The sequence below is a fragment of the Cervus elaphus genome, chromosome 2 (assembly GCF_910594005.1).
Source record: "Cervus elaphus chromosome 2, mCerEla1.1, whole genome shotgun sequence".
Lineage (NCBI taxonomy): Eukaryota > Metazoa > Chordata > Mammalia > Artiodactyla > Cervidae > Cervus > Cervus elaphus.
Genome location: NC_057816.1, coordinates 6,801,182 through 6,812,500, shown reverse-complemented (window position 1 = coordinate 6,812,500; position 11,319 = coordinate 6,801,182). Strand labels below are relative to the sequence as shown.

At 55.0% G+C, this 11,319-nt stretch overlaps 1 protein-coding gene across 3 annotated transcripts; it reads right to left on the bottom strand.

The window, feature by feature from the left end:
- Positions 1 to 130: 130 nt before the first annotated feature.
- Positions 131 to 10,389, bottom strand: GAL3ST3 (galactose-3-O-sulfotransferase 3). Of its 3 annotated transcripts, none has more exons than XM_043926412.1 (3): positions 10,183 to 10,389; positions 6,391 to 6,624; positions 131 to 1,817 (listed from the first exon to the last, which is right to left on the bottom strand). In XM_043926412.1, exons 2-3 carry the CDS (start codon positions 6,510 to 6,512, stop codon positions 656 to 658), a joined length of 1,284 nt encoding a protein of 427 aa, XP_043782347.1. In that variant the 5' UTR covers positions 6,513 to 6,624; positions 10,183 to 10,389; the 3' UTR covers positions 131 to 655. The 3 variants fall into 3 exon arrangements, with proteins under 3 accessions (XP_043782347.1, XP_043782352.1, XP_043782363.1); XM_043926417.1 differs by having other exon boundaries at positions 10,189 to 10,389; XM_043926428.1 differs by lacking the exon at positions 10,183 to 10,389 and adding an exon at positions 10,022 to 10,128.
- Positions 10,390 to 11,319: the final 930 nt, after the last annotated feature.

Below are 11,319 nucleotides of genomic sequence, written 5' to 3'. Positions count from 1 at the left end.
CAGGAGCCCGAAGATCCTGCTCAGTTTCACTGGGTCCCCATTCTCATGGTAACAGCCACATCTATTCTTAGGCATCTGCCTCATCCTCAAAGAGCGGGGAACTGGCTTTTAATGACTGACATACAACATGCACATTTTAAAATATTTTATTTAAAAATGGAAAACCAAACAAAAAGCCCACCCCAAGAACTTTTGGTTCTGGGGGTCTGGGAGCAGCTTAGGTCTGTTAGGAGGGTGGAACCTGGAAGACAGACAGTGTGGGGGCCTCTGACCCCTGGCAGAAGGAGCAAGAACTCAGGAGGCTGACGGGCAGAGTAGCCTTTCCCAGAGCTCAGCCCCTCTCTGTGGCATGGACTCATCCACTTGGAAAGACAGGTGGAGGGGTCCTCAATCCCCTTAAGAAGGCAGGGTGGGCAGTTCTGAACGGGCCTCAAATCTCTTGGCAAAGCCACCATCCAAATAGGACAAAGGAGAGAGTGGCCCGGGGTTCTATTGGGCCTACACCTTCCTGGGAGGTGGGCTCAAACAGGGAGATGCGCCCCCACTTACTGCTGCAGCCCCTCTCGGGAGAAAGGGCCCTGATGCGGTGGGACCCGGAGGCAGCCCTAGGAAAGACCCTGGTGGGCAGGTCAGGGGCCAGACTCCCACCCGGAGCTCAGTGGCCTGGGCGCAGCGCCCGGATGGGCCGAGGAGGGGGGTTGTCTAGGACCGGTTCGGGCCGGAGGCGCATGCCGCCTCGGCGCTTCTGCTTGCGCAGCAGGTAGCTTGAGTACTGCACCTCGGGCATGGCCAGCTTGAGGCAGGCCTCGGTGGCTGGACCGGCGCGGCCGCTGGGCAGGTCGTAGCCCATGATGTCCACCTTGCGGCTGGGCTGCCACGGCTGCAGCTGCTTGGTGCGGATCTGGGCCGCGGGTCGCAGCACCGGCTCGTCGCCAAAACAACGCCGCAGCAGGCGCTCCCGGGCCTCGCGCAGCTCGCGCGCCTCGCGCTCCACGCAGGCGCGGCCGGCACTCGCCACGCGGCGCCAGAAGGTGGCGTTGAAGTGGTCGTAGAGGCCGGCGTCGAGCGCGTTCCAGGCGCGCGCAGCCCGCGCGAGCGCCGCGGGGATGGCGGCGAGGCGCGAGCTGGCGGCGCGCGCGTTGAGCCTGGCGTAGAGCACGTCGTCCAGGTCCCAGGCCAGCAGGCGCCGCAGCAGCACGAGCGACTCGTCGAAGTACTCGGCGATCATGACGAGCGAGAAGACCTCCTCCACCTGGCGGATGAGGCCCGCCAGGTAGGCGGCGTCGTCCCGGGGGCTGCGCTCGTTGTCGCCGCCCAGGTCGTACGCCAAGGTGTTGTGCGCGAACATGGCGAAGTGCTCGCCCGCGCGGTAGTAGGCCTCGGGCGCGCGCAGGAAGGCCTCGAGCGACGCGTTGGGCACGCGCCGGAAGGCGGGGCAGTACTGGTTGTAGTAGCTGAAGAGCGACTCGAACATGGCGGCCGGCTCGCGCAGGATGGTGACGTAGACGGTGCCGGGCGGCATGAGGCGCTGCAGCTCCGCGCGGTCGAAGCGCAGGTGGCTGGCCAGCACGTGCGGCGGCCGCGTGGCCGGGTGCACGAAGTGCGCCGAGAAGTTACGCGGGTAGCAGAACTGGTGCTCGCAGCTCGGGTGAGGCAGGGCCACCGTCAGGTTGTGGCGCTCGGCGAAACGGAACAGGATGTTCTGCACCGTCGTGCCCGCAGTCTTGTGCGTCTTCAGAAAGGCCACGGTCATGTGCTTGGGGCGCGGCGGAGAGTCCTGCAGAGGCGGGCAGCTCAGAGGGAACAGCTTGGGGTACCTGCAGGGTCCGGCGTGTGCAGGGAGGAGGGTGTGAGAGGGTACTGCTCGACCTGGCCTCTCCCCAAGAATGGTGGGGATGGGCCCAGGGCGTTACCCACAAAACAGTACACAGATGTATGGTACGCAGCATCTAAGATGACCACCCTCCAGGGATTCCCTGTGAGAGGGTAACAGGCAGGAAGGCCAGGGGTCTCCAAACGGAGGAAATAGACTGCAAGTGTCAGACTTTTTTTTTTTTTTTAAATCTCTCTAGCGTCTGCTTACAATGTGGGAGACCCGGGTTCCATCCTTGGGTCAGGAAGATCCTCTGGAGAAGAAAACGGCAACCCACTCCAGTATTCTTGCCCGGAAAATCCCATGGACAGAGGAGCCTGGTAGGCTATAGTCCATGGTGTCACAAAGAGTTGGACATGACTGAACGACTTCACTTTCACTTTAAGCAGCAAGAGGAAACAAACTAGTGTTATATGTTTTCCCCTTCTCTATACAAAGTTAAAAAGAGGTTTCTCTTAAAATACTGTGTTGCCATAATGACACCTGGTTCCACCTGAACTTAATGTTTCTCAAATCTTGAGCTAACCAATGCATTTTTTAATGGAAATATTTGTCTTAAGCTATGTTAATGTACTATGCATTTACCCTAGACTCTATCTTCAAGTCAGTTCGGCCTAAAAGCTCAGATTTAGGCTCAGCACTGACTTGACAAACCAATATGTTATACTCAGACATTGTTCTCCTAATCTATGTAAATGAAATTATTGTTTTTCCAGTAGTCATGTATGGATATGAGAGTTGGACTATAAAGAAAGCTGAGTGCTGAACAACTGATGCCTTTGAACTGTGGTATTGGAGAAGACTCTCAAGAGCCCCTTGGACTGCAAGGAAGTCCAACCAGTCCATCCTAAAGGAGATCAGTCCTGGGTGTTTATTGGAAGGACTGATGTTGAAGCTGAAACTCCAATACTTTGGCCACCTGATGTGAAGAGCTGACTCATTTGAAAAGACCCTGATGCTGGGAAAGATTGAGGGCAGAAGGAGAAGGGGACGACAGAGGATGAGATGGTTGGATAGCATCACTGACTAGATAGACATGAGTTTGGGTAAACTCCGGGAGTTGGTGATGGACAGGGAGGCTTGGTGTGTTGCGGTTCATGGGGTCGCAAAGAGTTGGACACAACTGAGCAACTGAACTGAATCTGTCTTTCTACAAGATTCAAATCAATCATTTTATGGCCCGGGATGACTCACCTGGTGCCAAGATTATCTCAAAATACATCTTGTGGGTCAGGGGCCTGGTGCCATTCTCTGAGTTTTGAGACATTCCTTTATTTAGTTAACAGGCTGCTAGTAACTATCTAACATCCAGCTAAAGACTAGCAGGCGGGTATTCTTTGCTCCCTTCTGATGTCTATGTCAGAAGCTTTCTTTTTCCTTTATGCTTTAATAAAACTTTATTACACAAAAGCTCTGAGTGATCAAGCCTCGTCCCTGGCCCTGGATTGAATTCTTCTCTTCCGGAGGCCAAGAATCCCAGCATCTTCCGCGGTTCAGCAACAACCTTTCACCTGTTGACCTCTTGTCATTCACACTCGTGTGTATGTCCCACCTCTTGAATATGAGTGGGACTTATTGATGCCTCTAAGGAGTTAGAATAGGGCAGAAATGGTGGGATGTGACTTGTGAGATTACATTGTAAAAAGATTATGGCACTGTCTTGGTATCCTTCTCTCACTCTCTCTAGGATAACTCATGCAGGGGGCGAGGTACCAGGTGGGAACAGTCAGTCCCCAAGGAATCAGGCCCTCAGTCTGTCATCAACCTGCTTGAAGAGCTGAAGCCTCCCGCAGCAACCATATACAGGAGCTTGTAAGGGGAGCCCTTCCAATCAAGGCTTCAGATTAAACCGCTGTCTCCAACCACCAGTTTGACTGCAACTCTGTGAAAGGCCTCGAACCAGAGGCATCCAGCTAGGGCAAGCCTGAATTCCTGACCCACAGGAGTGAGATAATAAATGTTTGATGTTTTCAGTCACTTAAGTTTTGTGGTATTTGGTTACCCATAAAAAATAATACAAGGACAGTGATTCCCCTGGTGGTCCAGTGGTTAAGAATCTGCCTGCCAATGCAGGAGACAGAGGTTCGATCCCTGGTCTGGGAAGATCCCACATGCTGCTAAACAACTAAGCCCGTGTGCCACAACTGCCAGGCCTGCGCTCTAGAGCCCACGAGCCACAACTACGGAAGCCCGCACACCTAGAGCCAGTGTTCTGCAACAAGGGGAGCCGCTTCAACGAGAAGCCTGTGTGTGGCATAAAGGCCCAGCACAGCCAAACAAATAAATAAACCCTTAGTGTTTTAAAAAAGCAAAATAAAATAATACAAGGACAAAGGCCCTTGGGGACCCTTGAGAAATTTCACTTTACAGGTGTACAAACTGAAGAACAGGAAGAGGAAAAGCATTTCTATAAGTCCAGAAACTCAGATAAAATCGCCAAATCCTCTTACTGTCTGTTGTCGTTCTCATTTTTACTCTTTCCACTGGCTCTTCATTTCATTGGAAAAGACCCTGATGCTGGGAAGGACTGAGGGCAGGAGAAAGCAACAGAGGATGAGATGGTTGGATAGCGTCACCAACTCAATGGACATGAATCTGAGCAAACTATGGGAGATAGTGAAGGACAGGGAAGCCTGGTGTGCTGCAGTCCATGGGGTCGCAAAGAGTTGGACACTACTAGCGACTGAACAACAACAGGCTCCTCACATTGTAGATGAGTGGCAGGGCCTCTGAAGCAACCTGTTGTTATATGATTCCATCAAGTCCTCTGGAACCTCATTCATTCATTCAGGTTTTTTTTTTGTTTGTTTAAGCATCTACTACTTTACTTCGTGCTAGGAACTGTTCTGGGCTCCAGAAATATAATAGCATAAAAAAACATAATAATCCTAGCCTTCATGAAACTTTCATTTCTGTTTCCTTGCTCCTGAAACAAGGGTGTTCAAGGTGACCTTACTAGGTGACCTGTAAGTTCACTCCAGACTTTGAGTCACTCTCCTGTTTCTTTTCTGCCATCCTAAGCATCAGGCAACAAGGGCAACTCTAAGCAGCCTTGAGGATGCCCGTGAGATTACCTTCCTGGTTTGGGTTCAGGATGTCTACACAGATGCTCCATAAGACCAGAAAGGCATCTGGCAGGAGGGACTGGGCCCATTCACACTGTTCTCACGGATGACCATGTAGAGAATGGCAAACAGGTCCTGGGTGGGGCGGGGTGGGGGGGTGGCAGTGCAGGGATTTATTGGGTTCATGCAGTGAGCCAGGAGTAGGGTCAGGGCTGCTATTCATCATCACGTTGTATCCTGTATCAGGGGGAGTGGCAAGGTCACGCATAGTGTCACTGTCATTTCTAGATGAGCAAATGGGCTCAGAGAAGTGAGACTTGCCCAGAAAAACAGTAGAGTGAAGCTGTTTGCAGTTCTCTGGGGAGTGTGTGGCTGAACTGCACTGACTCCATCACAGGCCAGCAGCCCTACACCCTCCCTTTTCTGTGTAACTGCGATTTAGCCTACTCATAAGAAGTGCACTCAAGCCAGGTAAACTCCCCAGACTTTACCCTTGCCTTCATCCCATGTGAAAACTGCAAGACTGCCTTTTGCTGATGCAGATGGTTAAGGCCACAAAACCGCCAACGCCCCCCACTCCGGGGTGGAGGATACCACCGCCTTTCCGTCCATGAGGATGTACTCCTGAGTAGTCACATTCTGTTTTTAGCTTTTGCCCCTTTAAATCTCCCTGTACCCCTTCCGACGCCACTGTGAATGCCTCTGGATCCTCCATCTACTAGATCCTGCCTGCCTGTATGTAAGTTACCCATAGTAAAGTTCTTAAGTGCAATTTATATGGAGGTACGCACTTCTGTTTTTGTTCTTAAAGTTCTTTTTCACTTCGTAAGATATTCAGCCTCTCTGCCTCCCATCCACCAGAAGTGATGCTGAGGGAAAGACTCGGGCTGGAATAGAATCTCAGTTTACATACTCAGGGCTTTCCTGACAGCTCAGTTGGTAAAGAATCCGCCTGCAATGCAGGAGACTCCAGTTTGATTCCTGGGTCGGGAAGATGTGCTGGAGAAGGAATAGTATTCTATTCCCACTCCAGTATTCTTGGGCTTCCCTTGTGGCTCAGCTGGTAAAGTATCCGCCCGCAATGCGGGAGACCTGGGCTCGATCCCTGGGTTGAGAAGATGCCCTAGAGAAGGGAAAGGCTACCCACTCCAGTATTCTGGCCTGGAGAATTCCACGGACTACAGTCCATGGGGTCGCAAAGTGTTGGACACAACTTTCACGTCCACATCCACTACAACACACACTTTCAGTGAAGTCCTTCCCAAGGAGGTTGTGTGGATCTAAAGAGAATGTATGGAAAGCGCTTTGAGAACACAGGAAAGAGCAAAGCCCAGCAGAAGATAGACTCTTATGTCAGGTTTAAGGAACGAGAAGGGAGGAGAAGGAGAGCTCCCATTCGCTAACCCGGCAACTCCTGGGCACCGCCCCCTCACCGAGACCCCGCCCCCTTACCAGCTGAGCTGCGCCCCCTGGTGGATGAGGAGGCTTAAGGTGCTGCATCCTAGCACCAGCAGCAGGATTTTCCTACGGCTCATCTTGGTGGCCTGCTGCAGGCGCTGGAGAACGGGCGGCATGATGGGGTACCCACCCCTGGACCAGCCAGGGCCTCACTATCCAGGACTCCCTTCGCCGGCACTCATGGGGGCTCCTGGGGCTCCGGTAGCAAGGCCAGTGTTCCTGTGAGGCCTGGCAGGAGAAGGAGGAAAACAGGTTTGTAGCGGGCAGAGGAGATGGGCGCCGAGCCCCAACAGGACTGCTGCAAACGAGAGCTCCGAAGGGTGGGGTGTGCAGAGAGGCCAGGGAAGATCAGATTCCTACCTCCTGTTACCATGACCCTATCTCCACGGTGCTCCAGATAACTCAGTCTTGGGTGGAATTACAGGCTCTGGGGTCTGGCCAGCCCTTCAGGCTATAGCCACTCCCTCCCTTGAGCCAGGTCTCTGCTTCTCTGCCTGCCCCTAATTCATCTTTGTCTCGTGGCCATTTATGTCTGTCTGAGCAACAGTGCCTGGCTTAGCACAGAAGTCTCAATTCAGGGTTTCCTCTCCTACAGGACTCCTTGCCTGACTGCTTCTTCAGCCAGGGGTTAGTCTTGACTCCCCAGACACTGAGCTCCTCAGAAACACTGACCAGGCCTTCACCTTCTTGAGTCTCTGATATGAGGAAGAGGCTTACTATATGTATTATACGACTGCACACCTAATTTCATCTAATCCTCACTGCAACCCTAACATAGGTGTTCCCATTTTACAGACAAGGAAACTGAGGCTCTAAGGACTGGTGTCACTTATCTGGGTCACACAGCTGGTGTTAGCAGGGTCTGGATTCAGATCTGCTTCCAGATACATCCGGCTTCAGAGTCCATGCCCTCAGACAGCATGTGTGCTGCTTCCACAGAGAACTGATTTCCCCATCCCTGCCCCGGACTCTGCAATACTGCATACCTCTGATCCATGAGGGAAAGAAAGGAAGGACCTGCGATCCTGGAACTCAATCTGAATTGCATCCCCAGACACCTGAAACCCTGGCTGCCCCGTCGGTGATGGCAGTGAGAGGTGCCTGGCCAAGGAAGAGGGTGGCCGCCTGGGAGTTGGGAGGGGAATACAGGGGGCTTCCTGCTCATTGCCCTACAGAGATTCTCCAAGGGAAGGTGGGCCTCCATCTCAGCTGAGCAGCAGGAGCGAGAGGCAGGAGGAGGGCCTGGTGTCTGGCCAGTCACCTGTCCCCGCATGAATGTGTTAGCTCAAGGGCACCCTGACCCTTGGCAGCTTCAGTGGAAAGGCAGCTTCAGTGGCAATGCCTGTCCCCCGGTGAGGGTGGGGGTCTCTGTCTCGGGGGCCTCCATCTCCAGGTTCAGGTTTGGCTTCATCCTCGCATGCACCCCTCTCCAAAGGGAAGGGGGAGCCTGGAACCTTCTGGGCACGTGCATGTGTGTGGAACTAGGACATCTCAGTCTCAGGAGGGTTGAAGTAATGTGAAAACTCTTTGACCATGACCTTCCCCTGGGCTTGGCTTCTAGTCCTTCTCCTTTAGCTCCCCCCTCCCCCTAATTAATCCTGGATTACATTGAAACCTGTTGGGGTGTAAAGATGTCCAGGTTATGCCTTTCCCTTCTCTCCAGGCCCCCTCACCTGGTTTCCTCCGCCAGCCTGCAGACAGACTTAATCCTCCCGGAGCCAAGGGATGTGAAGCACCCAGCCAGAGAGGGCAACCAAGGGCGCAGCAGAGAAAGCCTAAGATCCCCGTCTTCAAGGACTGCTGGGGGGGAGGAGGGCTGCCGCTGCCCATGTGAAGCACCAGCATGAGGGAGTCAGAGCCCACTCAGGACACACAGCTTCTCCCCTGTCACTTATCCTGCCGAGAGGACTTGGTGACCAGGCAGGAGTTTCCCACTGGGGCCACATGGAGGACCACCAATTTCCATCTTTGCTCAACTCACTGAAACCAGCCTTTTTTTTTTTTTTTTGCAATAGAAATTACACAAATGGTTCATTTACTAAAACAGTATAAAAAGGTGAAGAAACATAAATTAAAGCACATACACTCAGGAGCTAACATCCAAGATTATATATATTCTAAGTTGCTGAAACCAGTCTATTTTTCAGAGACTCCAGGTCAGCCCAGGAGGTCAAGCCTGGGGACAGCTACAGTGGGACTTTGCCTGGGAGATGCTTCAACCAGGCTATAGGGAGAAAGGTGATGGGGTGGTTGGTGGTGCCCTCCGTCCCATCTCTGCCATGGCCTAGCCCTGGGGAGCCAGCCAGTCTGAGGCCTGCAGGGTACAGGGTATCATCCGTGTAAGAACTCCCTGGATGCCAGTCCTCCAAGGTAGGCAGCAGCTTCTGCATGTTCCCCATCCATGATTGGAGGCTCGCTGCCTGCAGATACAGCCTGGGTTGCTTCTGAGCAGCCTTGGCTGTTTCAAAAGTTCTTTCTGGGACAGTTGAACTCAGCCTACTGCTGGTTGCGCCCTCCTCGGCCTGTCCCCTTCCACCTTCCACACTCGGGGTTGCTCATGCTGCCCTGCTAGGCCGCAGGAACCCTGTAAGTTTTTTCTCCATGACAGACCTTCAGGTATTTAAAAGCAGTAACCCTGTCTCCTGTGGGTGGGCACTCGGCCAGGCTAAACATTCCAGGTCCCGAGAGAGGGTGCTGCTCGGACACCCGAGGAGGTGGGTGCCCCTTTGCTTGGCAAGTTCACTCCGCAATGCCTGCTGTGGACACGGGGTCAGGCCACCGGCACCCGGGAAGGGGGCCACCTGGGGCTCTTGGTTTCCCTCGGTAACCCCTAGGTCAGTGGGGGTGGGTGGCAGCCTGCTGGGATCGGAACTGAGAGCAAGGGCCCTGGCTCCTGCCTCTCACATGTTTCAGACTTCTCCTGGCCTCCCCTGTGTCTTCTCCGATGAGAGTTTCCCTCAGTCGTGTCCCAGACAAGTCAGGGTGCCTGGGCTCGTGAGAAAATCAGTGCTAATTTTAGTCAGAACAATCTACCGCAGGCTGCCGCACGGTTTGCAAATTGCTTTCCTTTCTCCAGGGAACCAAAGAAGAAATGGCTTAGCTGGCCAAAGCTTTGAAAACTGGTCTAGATGCCCACCCACTGCCACACAAGCCCGCTGCTCGCTCCCTGAGGGCTCTAGGGCTGAGATGGGTGCCCTTGGAGGAGGAGGGCGCCCTGGCCCCCACCACCTGGACCTGACCCTCGGGTGACCTGGAGACTGCCTCTTTACTGAGGATGGCACCGCCGGGTGAAGAGGGCAACTGCCCCCTGCACTGAGGAGGAAGGGGCCATGGGCAGAGAGGCTGTACACTAGTGGCCCAGGAGATGAAATGTCTTTCCAGCTCCCTCTTTTCCTTCCTTTCTTACCCACCAGCCTTCGCCAGGTCACCCCCGCCCCCCAGTCCCCTCTGCCTGTCATCCACCGCCACCTCCTCCCTGCCTCTGATTTCCCTTCATCCTCCTCTGTCCATCACTGCCCCCCACCCTCCCAGCCCCCATTCCCTCAACTGCATGCCAACCTCCCCCAGGGATCGGGTCACTGGGATCTGGTCCCCAATAAGGGATAGGCCAGCGTCGCGCTCTCACCCATTCCTCTCCTCCTCTGCCGGGGGCCAAGAGCCCCCCTCCCTCCTCATGCTCTTCAGGCGCCGGCCTCCAAGACACTCTCCCGCCCCAGCCGGCATCCCTCATTCAGGTCCGGTCCACCCCCGCCCCTCCAGCCCCAGGCCGGCCGCCGCAGTACTCACGCTGACCGGACTCTGCCTGGACCCGCGTGGAGGGGGGTCGCCGCTATCTCCCCAGACCTTGCGGCGAAATCCGCTGAGGGTCCGAGGGCGCTGGGGGCCCAGCGCGCAGAGTGCTGGTCGCTCGCTGGCCTCTGCGCGCTTGGATGGGATCAGGTGGCAGCGTCGGCCCAGCTCCGCTGCTCTTGGCTCAGCCCGCTGCCCGCCCCCCATCGCACACCGGAGGCGGAGGCGGGGCGGGGGCGGGGGCCGGCGAGCAGGGGAGGGGGAGGGGCAGAGTGGGAAGAGGAGGGGGCCGCCCGCGGGACTCTCTCCCAGGGGTGTCTTCGAATGCGGGCATCTTCCCTGGGCCGTCTGGTACAGTCTGGACTCCAGGGTGGTCAGCTGCTTGCCCTCCCACTACGGAAGGGGAAACTAAGGCCTGGAAGGTGTTTGGGCACTCCAGCCTTGCTGGGCATTCCCGGGCCCCCACTGGTTACCCTTGGCCAGGTCGGTCCTAGGGGAATTAGAGACACAGGTACATGCACAAGTCCCCACATGCTTTCCGCCCACCCCCTTCTCCTCTTTCCACCTCCAGCAGGGGAATACCTTCCAGCCTGAGGCCTGGTTCCATCTGTCCTCACACCCCTGGGGACCCCTTCCATTCCAGTCTGCCACTGACCCTCTCCTCCTCTGCACCAGGAGTCCGGATGCACTTATTCCCGGCCAGAGTTTTCATGGACCCGGGACCCCTGCCTGGGCAGTTTGTGCTGGGAATCAGGGAACTCAAATTCAACCTGGGGGTGAACTTAAATTCTAGGGTTAAGAGGCAACTCCCTGGACCTGGTTGCTTCCAGCTCTACTATAGGGAGCTGTTTGTGGAGCTGTTCTGAGGCTGCAGAGATGACCCATGTGAAGGCTCTGTGAGAATAGTCCTGACTTTTCTACTGCCTTCTTAGTCCTCCGCTCCAACCACCTGGGAGCTGAGTTCTCCCAGACACCCAGAGCCCCACATTGAGTTACGTGGTTCTCATGAACCCCTGCTTTCTGTTGCTGTCTCTGACTGGTGTGGCCAGGATCCTGGAGCTGAGGCAGCCACCCAAAGCTGGGCCTGGAAGGGGCTGGATTCCATTCTAGACCCACACAGATACACAGGTGTTG

Excerpts from the sequence above, each read along its gene's own strand:
- GAL3ST3 (XM_043926412.1), bottom strand. The coding sequence starts at position 6,512 with ATGCCGCCCGTTCTCCAGCGCCTGCAGCAGGCCACCAAGATGAGCCGT. Across the intron at positions 1,818-6,390 it reads CAGGGGGCGCAGCTCAGCTG|GTACCCCAAGCTGTTCCCTC; the intron begins GTAAGGGGGCGG and ends CGGACCCTGCAG.